Below are 17235 nucleotides of genomic sequence, written 5' to 3' on the forward strand. Positions count from 1 at the left end.
GTAGAATCTGTGTTCCAAAATACCATAGACCTACGGCCGGCTGTAAGATTTCCAATAGCTTCTAAAGCCGGCTAAACAATTTCTTATAGCCTTTTGTAGCTGATGGTGATCAAACAACTCACAGCCAGGCGATAAAGTGTATGCTAAACGTCACTAATTACGGATGCTAGGACTTAGTGAGTTTTTGGACCACTGCTCTCTTTTTGGGCCGTAGTATCTTGATTTATTTTGCGAGGAAAGCTCCGTACTTTTGATGGATGCCTGCCATTCCTAATATATTGGAGCGCCTCCAATTTCGTAAGATACTGTGCAATACCTCTGGTGTGAAATAGTTGCTTCAAGCGCCGTGGCACGCTGCGGTGCGGCAGGCGGGCAGCCAGCGCGAAACGCGCATTGGCGCCTACAAACCTAACAGGGATACTTCACGCGTTGCGCAATGCGTGAAGTATCCCTGTTAGGTTTGTAGGCACCAGTGCGTCGCCGCTCCGCGTTGTGTTGGGCTCTAATATTAAATCTGGCGGAGTCAGCGTTATTCAACTCATGATTTTGAAATGTTTGCACATCCTGTATGGATTATTCTCGTTTTAATTGATGAAAAAAATATGTATTAAAGGAAAATATAACGTGTGTTTTGTAAATATTAGGGTGGTTCCGTATCAAACTTAATGATTTCCAAAGCACACGAATTTCTCCGCATTCTACAGCCAGCTATATGATTTTCTGCAGCCTTCTTTAGCCGACTATAAGAATTCCTATGGTATTTTGAAACGCAGCTCTTATCGCCGATTTTTACCAGGGTTGTCTAGATTCCGCAGAAATTTCATGACTTTTCCATGTATTCCCTGACTTCTTAGGAATTTGTCATCCTTTATTATAATAATTGAGAGGATTTGAAACAAGGCGCATAAGTGCAGTTTTCGGCATTTCGAAAAATACGTGTTTATAGTTTCAAAATTATATAGAACCTTATAACGAGAAGACATTTCAAAGGCACATTTTGATTCTTACATGATAAGCTGTACAGGTGTTTTTCACAAAATATATTTCAAGACTTGTTTTTAGTTGAACTTACTGATATTTCAATTTGTTTAGAAACACTTATGTGCCTTATACTCCAAGTCCCTCAATTTGTCGTTTCCCTCACGAAAGAACGTAACTAACATTTGAATGTTGCCAAACATCTCCTCGCAAATTGCATTTTTGTCAGGATAATTTTGGGCATTACTAACTGAAAATTTTAGTGATTTTTCTTTTGGTCTTATGCAAAAATCAAACAAAACACTTGGAACATTGCACAGATATATTATTGAAAAAAAGTGAATCATTTTAGTAAATTTTGCAACCTTGGAATCGAGTTACGCCCCTTCGTCCGAGAAACAACAAATTATCACTGCAATTTTTCGGGATGCAAGCTAGATGATGAAATCGTACATCAAATCCTGAGGAAAAATCCTGAAGAGCTAGTCTAGAAAAAAGAGTTTCGTTGGCTTTTCGAAATTTTTTATTCAGTATGAAACAATTTAGGTCGGGTGAATAACAAAGAAAGAAACACATGTGAGATGAATGAAAGGGTATGGTACGAGGAGGAAACTTGGCCGGGGACTACATGGTGAGATCCATGATGGCGTTGACGATGTCGTTGTTGTTTTTGTGCAGGGCTTTGACGGCGCGCCGGCGGTTGACGTTGGCTTGCTGCATGACCAGGTCGATGTCCTTCATGTCGAGTCCACTCTCATCGACTTCCTCGTCCTCGGACTCCTCTTGTATGGGCGGCACCGACTTGGCGGCCGACAGGACGTCCGAGCTGAGCCCGCTGACGTCGGCGGTCTTGAACTTCTCGGCGGCGGCCACCTGGGCCTGCTGCGATAGGTCCTCGATCTTGGCTTCGCCGAAGACGATGTACGTGTCCGAGGCCGGGTTCTTGAAGACGTCCGGCTTGTTGATGACGAAGAGGATGTTCTTGGACTTGCGGATCGTCACCCTGTTGACGCCGGTGATCTGCTTGAGTCCGAGTTTGGAGAAAATCTTTCGCGCCTTCTTCTCGCTTCGCGTCTGTTTGGCTTTGCTTACGTTGTCCATGGGGAGACCTGTGGCGTTGCTGAGGGCTTCCGAGGTGATCCCGGAGCCGGTGCCTGGGTCTTCCAGCTCTGGGATCGAGTCTGAGTCGGAGTCTGTCGATTCATCTTTGTCGTTCTCCAGGGCGGCCACGGAGGTCGATGCTTTCTTCTCGAGTTTCTCTGTCTGTTCTGGCATTGTGTCTTTTATACTGAAAATGAAAGAAACGTCCCGGTATTATAAACACTGCGACTCCTCGAGGATTCTCAGATCGTCGAAGCCTTTGAAGTTTTGAGATTGCAAGGTGTATACTAAAATTTAAATTTGGATTTTTCTGATATTTTCCTAATTAATCTTGATGTTTTAGACGAGATTTCCTGATTTGTCGCGAAAAAATTGACAATCGCTTGATTTAAAAAACCAATATGTTCGATGAATTGAATCAATGATTGAAAAATGCTTGAAATACTCAATATTTCCTGATCCACGACCGATGTACCTTAAATTTTCCTGATTGCACCGCAATTCCCTCTTATTTTCCGGTTTTTACTGACGGTAGACACCCCGGATTAGATACAGGGTGTCTACTAAAACGACCTGACAAAAAAACAGTACTTTTATACACTTTTTTTTCAATATAATCGTGTCTCGTAATAACGTTTTCAAATGGGAATTAGAAGTACAACATTCTTTCCGGAAAAACGTTCTTTACAGTTTCACTTTTAATACCGTTAGGGGACTACACAAGTTGAAATTCTTTAAAAAATTATTTAAAAACACAAAGATAAAACACACTCACTTGCGTAAAATTGTATAAAATAATAACCGGGACGCGTTTCGGGAGCTTAGCCCCCATCCTCAGCCGCGACTGAAGGTGTTTGTTTACCTCGCAGCTCATTCCGCCAATTTGCCGGGTTGTCATGTTTGTCGTCGATAAATTTGAACAACACATTCGTGGCGCCCGACTCGTCAAAATTGAAATTGTTGTTCCGCTTTTTGTAAATGAAAATATTCTCCCATACATCTAACAGTTTTTGCTCCTTTACTTCCTTGAGGAGCCTGGGTTCAAAATTAATATTGTGTCCTGTGGACCAAAAATGGTGTGCCACCGCCGAGCGTGTGATTTCTCTGTTTTTCATATTCCTCACATGCTCTTGGCCCCTGATTTTCAATGATCTTTTCGTTTGGCCCACGTAACATTTGTGGCAAGTGTAACGGTGTAACGTACCGTGAGATCCATGATGGCATTGACGATGTCGTTGTTGTTTTTGTGCAGGGCTTTGACGGCTCGCCGGCGGTTGACGTTGGCTTGCTGCATGACCAGGTCGATGTCTTTCATGTCGAGTCCACTCTCGTCGACCTCCTCGTCCTCGGACTCCTCCTGTATGGGCGGCACCGACTTGGCGGCCGACAGGACGTCCGAGCTGAGCCCGCTGACGTCGGCGGTCTTGAACTTCTCGGCGGCGGCCACCTGGGCCTGCTGCGATAGGTCCTCGATCTTGGCTTCGCCGAAGACGATGTACGTGTCCGAGGCCGGGTTCTTGAAGACGTCCGGCTTGTTGATGACGAAGAGGATGTTCTTGGACTTGCGGATCGTCACCCTGTTGACGCCGGTGATCTGCTTGAGTCCCAGTTTGGAGAAAATCTTTCGCGCTTTCTTCTCGCTTCGCGTCTGTTTGGCTTTGCTTACGTTGTCCATGGGGAGACCTGTGGCGTTGCTGAGGGCTTCCGAGGTGATCCCGGAGCCGGTGCCTGGGTCTTCCAGCTCTGGGATCGAGTCTGAGTCGGAGTCTGTCGATTCATCTTTGTCGTTCTCCAGGGCGGCCACGGAGGTCGATGCTTTCTTCTCGAGTTTCTCTGTCTGTTCTGGCATTGTGTCTTTTATACTGAAAATGAAAGAAACGTCCCGGTATTATAAACACTGCGGCTCCTCGAGGATTCTCGCATCGTCGAAGCCTTTGAAGTTTTGAGATTACAAGGTGTATACTAAAATTTAAATTTGGATTTTTCTGATATTTTCCTAATTAATCTTGATGTTTTAGACGAGATTTCCTGATTTGTCGCGAAAAAATTGACAATCGCTTGATTTAAAAAACCAATATGTTCGATGAATTGAATCAATGATTGAAAAATGCTTGAAATACTCAATATTTCCTGATCCACGACCGATGTACCTTAAATTTTCCTGATTGCACCGCATTCCCTCTTATTTTCCGGTTTTTACTGACGGTAGACACCCCGGATTAGATACAGGGTGTCTACTAAAACGACCTGACAAAAAAACAGTACTTTTATACACTTTTTTTTCAATATAATCGTGTCTCGTAATAACGTTTTCAAATGGGAATTAGAAGTACAACATTCTTTCCGGAAAAACGTTCTTTACAGACACACTATAACGAGAAGTACAATCTAAGTTACAATCTGTAATCTCTTGCAACTTCAGTCATTATTTTTAATAGCGCTTTATCGCCCTTATCAAAAGCCTCGCTTCTCGAGCAACTTATTTTTCGTTTCAGAGTTACAGTTCTCCAGCTACAGAGCAAGAGTCAACTTGCTGGGTAACCTCCGGATGCCTCGGCCGGTGGGAACTCTCAGCTCTTGCTATGAGCCGTCCTAATCCTTATTTTCTTTTGCAGGAACGCTATACTTTCATATGCTTTGCATATTTTACTCTATTAAATATGATTATTCTGTAAGTGCCCTCTGCACCAAATTATGAAGTCCTTTTTAGACTTTCTTTCATTTATTCATTTGAATTTTATAATCTTTTTTATTTTGAGCCTTTGTTAAGCTCCTTTATCATGTAAGCGTCTTCAACGCCATATTTTTAAAGTCTATTGAAAGACTACATTTAATATTGGAATGTTTTCCATTTTATTTCCATAAGGAAAATTAAAGATATATTTCTTTTGTGTGTTACTAATCCTCTTTTTGCAGCATCGTTATTTGTGTTCCGCAGAGGATGATCCAGTTTTGTACCTTGGATCCTAATATTTTTGGTGATGTAAATTTATTTTCTTTTATATTTTGTCCCCTTTTTCCATGCCTTCAGCATCTTAATTTTGAATTATTAAAATTTGTCCTTTTGAAACGCATTATCTAGTCTTCCATTATTTTCTTGTTAATTTTTAAGTTTTACCTTTTCTTTCGAATTCAGTTTTCTAATCAAGCTCTCCCACACTATTTTAGCAGGTGTAATTGTCCAAATACTTGGATTTTCACTTTAAGGGTGAATTTCAGAGTATTTCGTCAATTATGTCTTAGCAACTGCTCCTCCAGTGATAAGAGTTGATTCCATGTAAGAGTAAGTCGTAAAAATATGAAATTACGCATTATGTGGAATCGGGTAATCAAATAAATGCAAGTCCAAGTAGAGCTAAAATTTAAGAAAATTTTGAAAGAAGGAAAAAAGTATCGAAATTGAAAAATGAAAATTAGCTACTCATCAAGAAAAGATAGCAAAAAGTAAATAAAAGGAAACGAAATTGCAACTAAGAAGGCTTCATTTTGTAAGAAAATTAAATTACATGAACATTTTGCAAGCATAAGTAAATAGCTAAGAAAGAAAATTTAAAGTTTATTATCAAAAACGAGAATCAATACATAATTAAGAAATTCAGGCCACTGCAGTAACGAAAACCGTCACGTAACATAGGCTCAATCTAAATTTTGATCGAATCGAAAACTAATCGCATTTGATTACTGACCATAGATTTGGATCAATTTTTTAAAGTGATGGGTCCAAATTGCATTGCAATAAAAGTAAATTGGACTTTCCAGCTTGAATTAGAGTTTCAAAATAAACCGCAATAAAGAAGATCGTTATTTTATCACTGTAAAAACGAAATTGCGTAAGAACTCTCAAAAATAGTTCAAGCGGAAATTACCGTAATTATTAAGCTGAAACAACAACTTAATTTTAATTACTTGTTTGCAAGATGTTCAGATTTTACTTATAGATTTCAAATAACTCAAAAGCCAAACTGAAAAAAGGACTTGAAAGTTACCAAGTAAAAATTGAATGAAACGAAAAAATGAGAAATACCTAGTCTTTTGACTACAAAAAAGGTATTTTACGTCGAAACCAAGCTTAAGAAAAAGCAAAAGTAGGTTTTCACGACATAGAGCGAGAAAATTGGAAAAAGAAATTCCAAAATAAATAAGACTTAGAGAAGCCAAGAATAAGTTTCAACCGATCATAAAATCAAAATATCCATATCGAAACAACTCTTTACATGATTGACACAGCTATTTTATCACTTAATAAAAAAAAAAAAAAAAAAATTTAAGAAAAGAAAATCGAAATAAAGAAAAGAAAAGAAAATTGAAATACTGTTTTGCACTTTTAAGCTCTAAGGCTTTATAAAATTTATTTAAAATAGGATTCAAAGATCCATATATTGACCACAAAAGTCTAATAAAAGATAAAAACAGCAAGATCAAAATTCTGTTGGCTTAGCAATTTTATACTGGAAAAATATTACGTATTTGAAAAATAAAGAGTCGAAATAACTTGAAAAATTCATTGAAAAATTAACCATTCACACTGCGCGTTCATTCATACAAAGAGAATGAAATTTTCAAGAAATCAATTCGAAAGTTTTAAGAGTAAAAATTTAAACAAGTTAACTGACCAAAACGAAAGACAAACTACGTTTGGCCCATCAAATGTAAGAAAATGAAAGGAAAAAACAATTTTATTTTCAGAAAAGTAGGCCAGAGCAGAAAATTGGATCCGCGATGTTCTGATTTTACGCGTATGAACTTAGCATATTGCGTTTTATTCAGAAAAAAGAAAAAAGGTACTTTAAAGTTTCGTAAGTTTCACAGAACTTAAGTAACAAATGTCCCAAAATTATTGAAAAACGACAAATTATGTTACTGAAACTTACATATTCAAAAAAAAATATAATAAAAGAAAATTAAGTGCAAAAAGTTAAAACAGTATTTACAAAAAGCTAAGAGATTTAAATTTTACAATCTCACAAATATTTAAAAGCTTTTTATTTAAGAAAATACGACTACTGTCAAAGAGATTAGCTATTTAAGCCGGCGCTAACTCAGAAATATGACTTTGAGTCTAATTAATTATGGCTCTCAAATGGCCTTTAACAAAAATAAATTGACACCATTCCCTAAAAGAATATATTGGGTCATCAAAAAACCAGTTTTATAGAAGGCTTGGCGGCCACAAAAATATATTTGTTCTGAAACTCTTGTTCTCCAATCCAATGCGTGCAATTGTCACTCAGTGAATTACTTGTCTTACCGCAAATGTTTGATATTCGACAATTGTCACTCAGTGAATTACTTGAAGATATCAAACTAAAAAATTTCTTTGAGATTGTTGTCACTCAGTGAATTACCAATCTTCTAGAAATAAAATGTAATTCTTAGATTAATTGTCACTCAGTGAATTACTTAATCATGGAATTACTAACATGCATGGGCCAGTTGTCACTCAGTGAATTACCTGAAACCCAGCAAGTAAAAGAAAATCAAATACCATTTTGTCTGTTGGGATGTTGTCACTCAGTGAATTACCAAACCCTCACCAAAAATGGAATAAAAAAATAATTTTTGCCTGTTGGGAAGTTAGCACATAGCGAATAACTATAACCCTCACAAAAATGTAAAAAAAAAGAAGACTTTTTCGTCTGTTGGGTAAAACCCTCACAAAAAAGTAATAAAATAAAGAGCAATCTACAGGCTCGTGGGATCCCTAAAAATGTAGAAAGAGGAGTTGCATATGACATGGGTGGCCTTTCCCTATCGCTAACATACACTCTTCTACGTAGATTTTATCACGGCACTAAAAATGGCCTTTGGCACTAAAAATGGCCTAGGATAGAGGTCCAAGTGTTTCAAGAACAAAGAAAATAGCATGTCTAATCAAGAGGTTCGATGTATGTACAAATAGACAAAAGAAAAAAGAAAAATTCAAAAGTTCGCATTTCACAAAGTAGCAAAACTTAATAAATTAATCTCTGCTGGAACTAGTAGCGCTAACGAAAAATTAAACTGCGTTTTAAAAATAAGAGGCCTGTTTCACATGAACAAAAGCACTCAAATTTAAACGAGAAAAAAAAAAATAACGCGTTTAAAGAAAAAACTAAAAATTGACTAGAGAAATCGAGAAAAGTAATATGCTATGCGAACTAGACAAAATTAATAATAAAACTTTGAGCAAATTACTGTCGCAAGCAAAAATAAATGAAATTAGAAAAGCAAATCGACGCATTTCAAAGAAATGAAGATACAAAAAATCGACGCATAAATTTTAAGCATAAAAAAAGTTTTTAAACTACACCTCGTGGATGTTGCAATGGCTGCCCAGAGACACAGCAATACCCAAAAACTGTAGTGGACTGGCATTATTTAAGTAAAAAAAGGTTTAGGCACTCAACAAAAAGAATAAAAAATTTCTGTAAGGGCACTGAATCACTGACAATAAAATTAGATTAAACATATTTACACAAAAGAAAAATTAAAGACACTGTATTGGGAAAATGAAAAGAAATTTTAAGAAAACGCATATCTGTCTTTTGAAAATTAAAATTAAATAACAAAATTGTAAGATGCGAAACTATTTAATTAATAGAGAAAAATTAATGATTCAAAAGGAGGGTTTCGGCACCACTTGTAAAGATGCGAAACAATTTAATTAAAAGAGAAAAATCTATGGTTCAAAAGGAGGGTTTCGGCACCACTTGTAAGAACCACCCCTTATTTAAAAAGCTAAGAAAATGGTTCTCCTTCCTTCAGAGATAGACCCGATTCCACATAATGCGTAATTTCATATTTTTACGACTTACTCTTACATGGAATCAACTCTTATCACTGGAGGAGCAGTTGCTAAGACATAATTGACGAAATACTCTGAAATTCACCCTTAAAGTGAAAATCCAAGTATTTGGACAATTACACCTGCTAAAATAGTGTGGGAGAGCTTGATTAGAAAACTGAATTCGAAAGAAAAGGTAAAACTTAAAAATTAACAAGAAAATAATGGAAGACTAGATAATGCGTTTCAAAAGGACAAATTTTAATAATTCAAAATTAAGATGCTGAAGGCATGGAAAAAGGGGACAAAATATAAAAGAAAATAAATTTACATCACCAAAAATATTAGGATCCAAGGTACAAAACTGGATCATCCTCTGCGGAACACAAATAACGATGCTGCAAAAAGAGGATTAGTAACACACAAAAGAAATATATCTTTAATTTTCCTTATGGAAATAAAATGGAAAACATTCCAATATTAAATGTAGTCTTTCAATAGACTTTAAAAATATGGCGTTGAAGACGCTTACATGATAAAGGAGCTTAACAAAGGCTCAAAATAAAAAAGATTATAAAATTCAAATGAATAAATGAAAGAAAGTCTAAAAAGGACTTCATAATTTGGTGCAGAGGGCACTTACAGAATAATCATATTTAATAGAGTAAAATATGCAAAGCATATGAAAGTATAGCGTTCCTGCAAAAGAAAATAAGGATTAGGACGGCTTATAGCAAGAGCTGAGGGTTCCCACCGGCCGAGGCATCCGGAGGTTACCCAGCAAGTTGACTCTTGCTCTGTAGCTGGAGAACTGTAACACTGAAACGAAAAATAAGTTGCTCGAGAAGCGAGGCTTTTGATAAGGGCGATAAAGCGCTATTAAAAATAATGACTGAAGTTGCAAGAGATTACAGATTGTAACTTAGATTGTGCTCGGACTGAAAATGATCAAGTTTGTAAAAACATGGAAAAAATTTGGAAAAATAAAACAGGGATCGTGAACATCACAAACACTTATGTGCCTTGTACTCCAAGTCCCTCAATTTGTCGTTTCCCTCAAGAAAGAACGTAACTTACATTTGAATGTTGCCAAACATCTCGCAAATTGCATTTTTGCCAGGATAATCTTGGGCATTACTAACTGAAAATTTTAGTGATTTTTCTTTTGGTCTTGTGCAAAAATCAAACAAAACACTTGGAAAATTGCACAGATATATTATTGAAAAAAAGTGAATCATTTTAGTAAATTTAGCAGCCTTGGAATTAAGTTACAGCCCTTCGTCCGAGAAACAACAAATTATCACTGCAATTTTTTGGGATGCAAGCTAGAAGATGATGAAATCTTGCATCAAATCCTGAGGAGAAATCCTGAAGAGCTTTTCTAGGAAGGAGAGTTTCGTTGGGTTTTCGAAATTTTTTATTCAGTATGAAACAATTTAGGTCGGGTGAATAACAAAGAAAGAAACACATGTGAGATGAATGAAAGGGTATGGTACGAGGAGGAAACTTGGCCGGGGACTACATGGTGAGATCCATGATGGCGTTGACGATGTCGTTGTTGTTTTTGTGCAGGGCTTTGACGGCGCGCCGGCGGTTGACGTTGGCTTGCTGCATGACCAGGTCGATGTCCTTCATGTCGAGTCCACTCTCATCGACTTCCTCGTCCTCGGACTCCTCTTGTATGGGCGGCACCGACTTGGCGGCCGACAGGACGTCCGAGCTGAGCCCGCTGACGTCGGCGGTCTTGAACTTCTCGGCGGCGGCCACCTGGGCCTGCTGCGATAGGTCCTCGATCTTGGCTTCGCCGAAGACGATGTACGTGTCCGAGGCCGGGTTCTTGAAGACGTCCGGCTTGTTGATGACGAAGAGGATGTTCTTGGACTTGCGGATCGTCACCCTGTTGACGCCGGTGATCTGCTTGAGTCCGAGTTTGGAGAAAATCTTTCGCGCCTTCTTCTCGCTTCGCGTCTGTTTGGCTTTGCTTACGTTGTCCATGGGGAGACCTGTGGCGTTGCTGAGGGCTTCCGAGGTGATCCCGGAGCCGGTGCCTGGGTCTTCCAGCTCTGGGATCGAGTCTGAGTCGGAGTCTGTCGATTCATCTTTGTCGTTCTCCAGGGCGGCCACGGAGGTCGATGCTTTCTTCTCGAGTTTCTCTGTCTGTTCTGGCATTGTGTCTTTTATACTGAAAATGAAAGAAACGTCCCGGTATTATAAACACTGCGACTCCTCGAGGATTCTCACATCGTCGAAACCTTTGAAGTTTTGAGATTACAAGGTGCCTACTAAATTTTAAATTTGGGTTTTCCTGATATTTTCCTAATTTATCTTCGTATTTCAGATGAGATTTCCTGATTTGTCGCGAAAAAATTGACAATCGCTTGATTTAAAAAAAAAAACCGGTTGGTTCGATGAATTGAATCAATGATTGAAAAATGCTTGAAATACTCAATATTTACTGATCCATGACCGATGTACCATAAATTTTCCTAATTACATCGCATTCCCTCTTATTTTCCGGTTTTTACTGACGGTAGACACCCCGGATTAGATACAGGGTGTCTACTAAAACTACCTGACAAAAAAACAGTACTTTTATATACTTCTTTTTCGATATGATCGTGTCTCGTAATAACGTTTTCTAATGGGAATTAGAAGTACAACATTCTTTCCGGAAAAACGTTCTTTACAGACACACTATAGCGAGAAGCGACTCGCCGAGATATGAAAATGTAAACGTTGTTACCGGAAAAACGTTGTTTCGAAAAACGTTAAAACGAGATACGACTGTGCTTTTCAAAAAAAAAATTATGAAATCACGGGATCCGCATTGGAAATAAGTATGATGTGAATTTTTTCTCGGCGCTTGGCCGCTGAGTTGACGGGTCTCGTTGGCGTTCGCTCGGCCCGAAGCAAGGTTGCCAAATTACACGATAAAATGACGATATTTGGAATAGGTTTAAATTGGGGAAACGTGCTATTTTTCAGTATTATCTGGTAACGATGGTTCGAAGCCACCGCGCAGTTCATTTACCGGTCGCGCGAGGCACGGGAAAAAAGTGAAAAATAATTGCCAACAGGTGAAACGGTCGAGACTCGGGCGCAACACGCCAGTTCCGTCGCCGCATCGGCCGCCACCCCCCCCCCCTCCACAAAATTACCCCCTCCCCCTAGCCAAACTTACTTCCGCGCTGAATACTTCCAATTTGTATTTTCTCTCGACGCGCGTCGGGTCCCTGTGCCGCTCAGTCATCTTATTAGCGTGAACTGCAAGTACACAAAAAAAGAAGTAGACAAATGGATCTTGTAGCGTCCGAGCAGAATAGAGCGGTTCGAAAGAGGGCATTTATGTGTCCCTTTCAGAAGGGCACTTAGGGGTTTTGTTCAATTTTGGCCTAGACGAAGCCTCATGATGAGAAATTTTTTGGTTTTAATTCAAAGCTCGTTTTGGCAATGCAGGTAGCAAAATTTACGCTTTGATCGCTGTAAAATACTAATTGTTCCGTATTGGCTATATTTTCGATTGGTATTGCTGCTGAGATTGAGTTTAGCTTTCAGCCGATAGATCGCGTTGAGATCGCCGGCCTGAGAGCTAATAATTTTGTACCTTTTTTCCTCATTGATTTTGCTCAAATGAAGTCCTCTTTCCTGGACCTTGCTACTTGCCAGATAGATTGTTACCATTTTTGACTAAGTAGCCTTTGATTTATTGTGTATTGTATTGTTAGCACTAAGTTGTTCATTTTATTCGCGAGAATTGGCGAGCTTTAGTTTTTGGTTGCCCGGCCAATGATTCCTCCTAATCAGTGTCTCTGGGACGAGTTACGTAGAGCGAGATTCCCAACCCGACGATAGCTGGATTACAGACAAGTTGCGTCTATCTAGCTATTGTCACCTCTTTTGAAGAGAGGCCCGGACCGGACACTGTTGCCTGAGCACGTGCTCCGCGTTTCGTCAGATTTTTTGTGATCAACCTTGGAGTCCTCAAGCCAAAGCTAAAAAGGCATGTTGAGCCTATGGTTTTGAATCTATGAGCCAACTCCTCGGTGTGATCTTTTGATGAGTCAATCTTCGAGAGACCCTTAAGACAAGGCTAAAAAAGCTTGTTGCGCCTAAGGTCTTGAACCTATAAGGGATCACCTCAAGTGCGACTAAAACCCCCTTTTTTGAATGCTCGCGAATTCTCGCGAGTGTTGACAGGTGAACCACGTTGCGGTCACCTATAGCCGATTTTTTGTATTGAGCTGCTAAGAAGAGAGCTAAAGTCCAGATAGCCTTGTTGCGGTTTCTGGCACTTATTTTGAGTTCTTATTCGTCTTAGTCTGGGGGAGGAAAATTCGCGTTTCTTTGAAGTTTAGTCAGACTGCCTTGTTGCGGCATCTGACCCCAATGTCTTTAGTTTTTTCGGGTCGAGTGTTGCAACTATGATGATATACAATTTGATTAGTTTCGCTCTTCTATGCTACTGCAGCTAGAAGCAGCTTTTGTTCGTTGTTTTATTCTGAGTTGCAACCTCACCCATCTTATTGATTTTTGATCAATTTTGATTTAGGCTGTTATCGAACACTAATATTCTCGAGTGCCTCTAGACAGAGAGACGCGACATTGCTTACAACGCCTAAATGCAACCATTCGACTTCGTGGGATGTCCGTGTTGCATAACCAAATAAATAAAGGCGCGCTTGGGTGACGGCTACGACCACCCATGACAATTCAACTTATTCTCTCAGAAGAATTCTCTCAGAAGACGACACTGACATTTCACATCATGGCATTTTATGACACTGATACTCTCGGAAGTCAACAATCAGATTCGCCTGATGATGACTCACGACGAAAAAAGTTGAGCAATTGATTAACATATTTCGTAGCATTCGTTAAAAATGGCTACAGCTTAGCGGGAACCTTGGATTCGATTCAATTCGATTTGATTAGAATCGAGTCGACAACGTGGGGCGCTTAAAAGATTCGCACGGGTCCGTTTTTAACAGCCGATTTACGGGAGCGTACGTTCGGATTTGGGTCAAAAACGAAGTTGCTTAATTATTTTCACCTCCTGTCCCCCGACTCGGGTCGCGCCGAAGCAGCGGTTAAGCCGATGACATCATCGCAGCTCCCGCTTCAATTTGAGCTTTCATTAAATTATTCTATTTTATTACCTGGGAGGATCTCCGGCTCCGGCTCCTCCCTCCCCCTCCCCATCGCGACAGCCGCACGGTGGGGAAAGCCGATAGGGGAAATCGGACAAGATGTGCACACTTTAAAAGCTTGTACAGGGTGATCCAAAAATCGCGTATCAGCGCAGGGTTCTCACCCACTTTCTAGAGAGACGCGACTAAAATTTTGGAAAGTCCCAAAAGTAGTTTTTCAGGGTCGCTACAAAATTTAGAGAATGAAATTCCCTGACGTTTCCCTGAAAAATTTTGGTAAAATTCCCTGACAATTGAAAATATGCTAGATGATAGAAAGGCATACTTAGAAATGAACCGCGTTAAACAGAAAGGAACCAAGCCACATGAGCTATTGCCAAATTGGATCGGGCAAATTAATTTTTTACATGAAAACGGTTGTGATTGTGCAAATTTCAGTGAATTTTCTCCATAATACAAAGCAAATTCCTTAAAATTTTCAAAGGAGTCCGCACGGACGTTCTCGCGTAAATAATAAAATTTCCCTGTTATAAATTTGGCAGTAGCTCATGTGGCTTAGTTCCTTTCTGTTTAATGGAGTCCAGATAGTTTTCAGGCAAAAATGGTCGTCCGAAACGTTAAACCCATTTTAAGGAGCAAAAAAAGGTGACTAGATCATTTACCCCCATCCATCAGCCCGCCGGTCCTCGCGGAATTCTCTGACTTCCGAGGTTTTCCAGACTACCAAAACCTCGTTTTAGTTAAAATGTCTTGTCCAGCTCCTTCCACTGAGCGCCAGTCCTATAGCATCTTCGGAGACGCGATTCCTAGCTTCAGTGTCTCCGTCTGTCGATTCGTCACATCTCTTGACGTAAGAACGTAACTCCATCCCTGCGATTGTACCGAACAACATGGCATCACATGCTCGGAATGGCTCATCTCAAAATTCACATACGCTCTTTCTTACGTCAAAAAGGCGACGGGTTTTGAGTCGACCGATACGAAGGGGTCGAACGTGCGCGCGGGCATCATGAATTCTTTATCATCGTCATGATTTAGTGCGTCGTAAGCGCAGGGCCCAGGGCTCTTTTAATGGCCGCTAAATTAAAAATCCCCCGTATACGCAAGAGCGAAATTAATAAATACTTCCCGCCATCGAAAGCCTGGAAAACGAGTTAGTGGCAACTTTTAGTTTTTCGTTTACTCGAGGGGCCGCCCGTCCATTATGTCACGCTGAAACCTACGGAAGACTCTGCAATCAGTCCGCCATTTTCCAGTGCTCCCGTTTCCCGAAACTCGTTCCGAATTTCGGAACTTTTGAGATTTTCCGGAATTTTTCTCGGAGCTTTCGAAATTCCCGAAAGGTTCCGGATCTATTGCATTTTGCGGGACTTTTGAGAAAATCTATTATAATTTTTTTTTTTTTTATTTTTTATTATAATTTTTTTTTTATAAAAAGAAGCACGGAAATTTTGACGGTCATTGAATGGGAGCACTCCCATTTTCTTCCATAGTATACAGGTATAACAACCACTCGTTTCAACCCATCAGATCGATCAATTTTCACTTTGTCTCCTATGTCTATTTCTTTCTCTATCAATGTCAATAATCAGCCCTCGGAAGCATAGTTTCTATGAACTCTTCCTCAGTGAGTTTAATTTTGCCCGCGTTGAAGGTCGACCAAACGAATGAATTTGTTCGGTCATCTCGTCGTTCCTCTGACATGACGTAAGGGCGTACCTCGATCTCGTCATGAGCCCTAGGGAGCATGGAATTGATGGACGTCAGGGGTCACCTCGAAAGGCAGTTACGCTCTTACATCAGAGGAGGGGCAAGTTTCGAACCACGTGGACGAAACTTTACGGTTGAAAGGATTTGAGATTGCCTTCGATTAGCCGATTCGGGGAATGTCAGGTTAAGAGGTTTCCAGGGGAGTTTTGTTCGTTAACCGTGAATCTTAGTGGTCCTGTTCACTCACAGGAGATTTCCCGAAACTCATTCGGGGGTTTTTAGTCCCATTTTGTGTTGAATGGAGTGACATATCGACCGGTTGAGTCACCTTGCAACGTTACCCATGTTTTACTTTCTTTCTTTCTTTGCTCGTTCTCTCGTTAAAGAAACATTTCTACAAACAAATCAATTGCGACATTACGATGACACGTGTACATGGACTTTTGGTCATGTAATCCTCGTGAGAAATTTTGACAGCGTAGACATTGTTTGCTCCAAACATTTATGCGATTTGGACTCTTCTTTTAAACTATTTTCTTTCAGGACACCGATTTGGGTTGTGGTTAGCCTCTGACGGCAACGAATTAACCCGAGCGCGAATAATCCTGCGGAAGCGAAACGGATACAATTTGACGAAAGTCTGACGGGATTCAAAGGAAAGTTTCGAGGATGTTCCAGGGAAGTTGAGGAAACTGTCACCTCGGATAACTTTCTGCACCCCTGTCACTCCCTCCGTGGAGGAGAGAAAATAGCGCTGAGAGTGGCGTTTGCACTGTGGTTACAGTGCAAACGCCACATGACCTGTCGCGCAATGGTCGCACACAGATAACCCTGTATTTTCATTTTTCCGGTATGGATTTGATCATTGGCGGATCCAGCAAAATGGCAACATTGATTTTTTCTCCATTTAAACCTATGGAAATGTGTCGATTCTTGTATGGGCCAGGTGGTCCAACAAGAATCGATTTTAACATAGGCTTAAATGGAGGAAATCCGGTGTTGCCAAATTGCTAGATCCACTTCAGGATTTGATCGGCCCCGGCATGGATCAATCGAAAAATAAAAAAGTGAACTGATCGACAGTTAATGTTAAAAAACCCGAGTCGATTCGATCGAAAAACACCAACGTGAACCGATCGACGGTAAGATAGTTAAACAAAACTCAGTGTCGATTTGATCGACATGGATCGATCGAAAAATAAAAACGTCAATCGATAGAGAACCTCAATTGACACCGATTCGATCGACAAACCCGTGAATCCATCGACACACCCGTGAATCGTCTAAGACTCGCAAGTCGACTTCGAATTTTCGACACGAGAAAATGTGCCGCCAGTTAAACACAAAATGCTTCTTTATCTTAGTGTTTTTTATTTATTTTTATTCATTTTTTTTTAAAAAAAAATGAGACCCAGTTCTCTGGTATTAAATGCAGTCCAATTTTTCCCCTACGTCATCGGGCGGATGAAAATAGTGGTATTTTTTATTCCTTTTCTCCGCGCAAAAGCCTGGTCTCAGACGCGGAGTTTCCCCGTG

At 39.8% G+C, this 17235-nt stretch overlaps 4 protein-coding genes across 4 annotated transcripts in view; all 4 read right to left on the minus strand.

Moving 5' to 3' along the window:
- LOC109044102 (potassium channel subfamily K member 18) overlaps positions 1 to 17235 on the minus strand; it is a 211438-nt gene that overhangs the window by 181392 nt on the left and 12811 nt on the right. The gene's annotated exons all lie outside the window — the stretch shown is intronic.
- LOC140224114 (nascent polypeptide-associated complex subunit alpha-like) lies at positions 1479 to 2293 on the minus strand. The gene has a single exon (XM_072297500.1). It carries the CDS (start codon positions 2251 to 2253, stop codon positions 1603 to 1605), a length of 651 nt encoding a protein of 216 aa, XP_072153601.1. The 5' UTR covers positions 2254 to 2293; the 3' UTR covers positions 1479 to 1602.
- On the minus strand, positions 2770 to 3969 carry LOC140224113 (nascent polypeptide-associated complex subunit alpha-like). The gene has a single exon (XM_072297498.1). The coding sequence runs from the start codon at positions 3926 to 3928 to the stop codon at positions 3224 to 3226; it is 705 nt and encodes a 234-aa protein (XP_072153599.1). The 5' UTR covers positions 3929 to 3969; the 3' UTR covers positions 2770 to 3223.
- LOC109044106 (nascent polypeptide associated complex protein alpha subunit) overlaps positions 10237 to 17235 on the minus strand; it is a 31082-nt gene continuing 24083 nt past the window's right edge. Inside the window, exon 2 of the mRNA XM_019061641.2 lies at positions 10237 to 11024. Within this exon, the coding sequence (XP_018917186.1) occupies positions 10361 to 11011 (651 nt within the window). The 5' untranslated portion in view covers positions 11012 to 11024 and the 3' untranslated portion in view covers positions 10237 to 10360. The remainder of the gene's footprint in view (positions 11025 to 17235) is intronic.

The sequence above is a fragment of the Bemisia tabaci genome, chromosome 2 (genome assembly GCF_918797505.1).
Source record: "Bemisia tabaci chromosome 2, PGI_BMITA_v3".
In the NCBI taxonomy this organism is placed as follows: domain Eukaryota; kingdom Metazoa; phylum Arthropoda; class Insecta; order Hemiptera; family Aleyrodidae; genus Bemisia; species Bemisia tabaci.

What these genes read in the sequence shown, in the direction of transcription:
- LOC140224113 (XM_072297498.1), bottom strand. Translation starts at nt 3,928, where the DNA reads ATGCCAGAACAGACAGAGAAACTCGAGAAGAAAGCATCGACCTCCGTG.
- LOC140224114 (XM_072297500.1), bottom strand. Translation starts at nt 2,253, where the DNA reads ATGCCAGAACAGACAGAGAAACTCGAGAAGAAAGCATCGACCTCCGTG.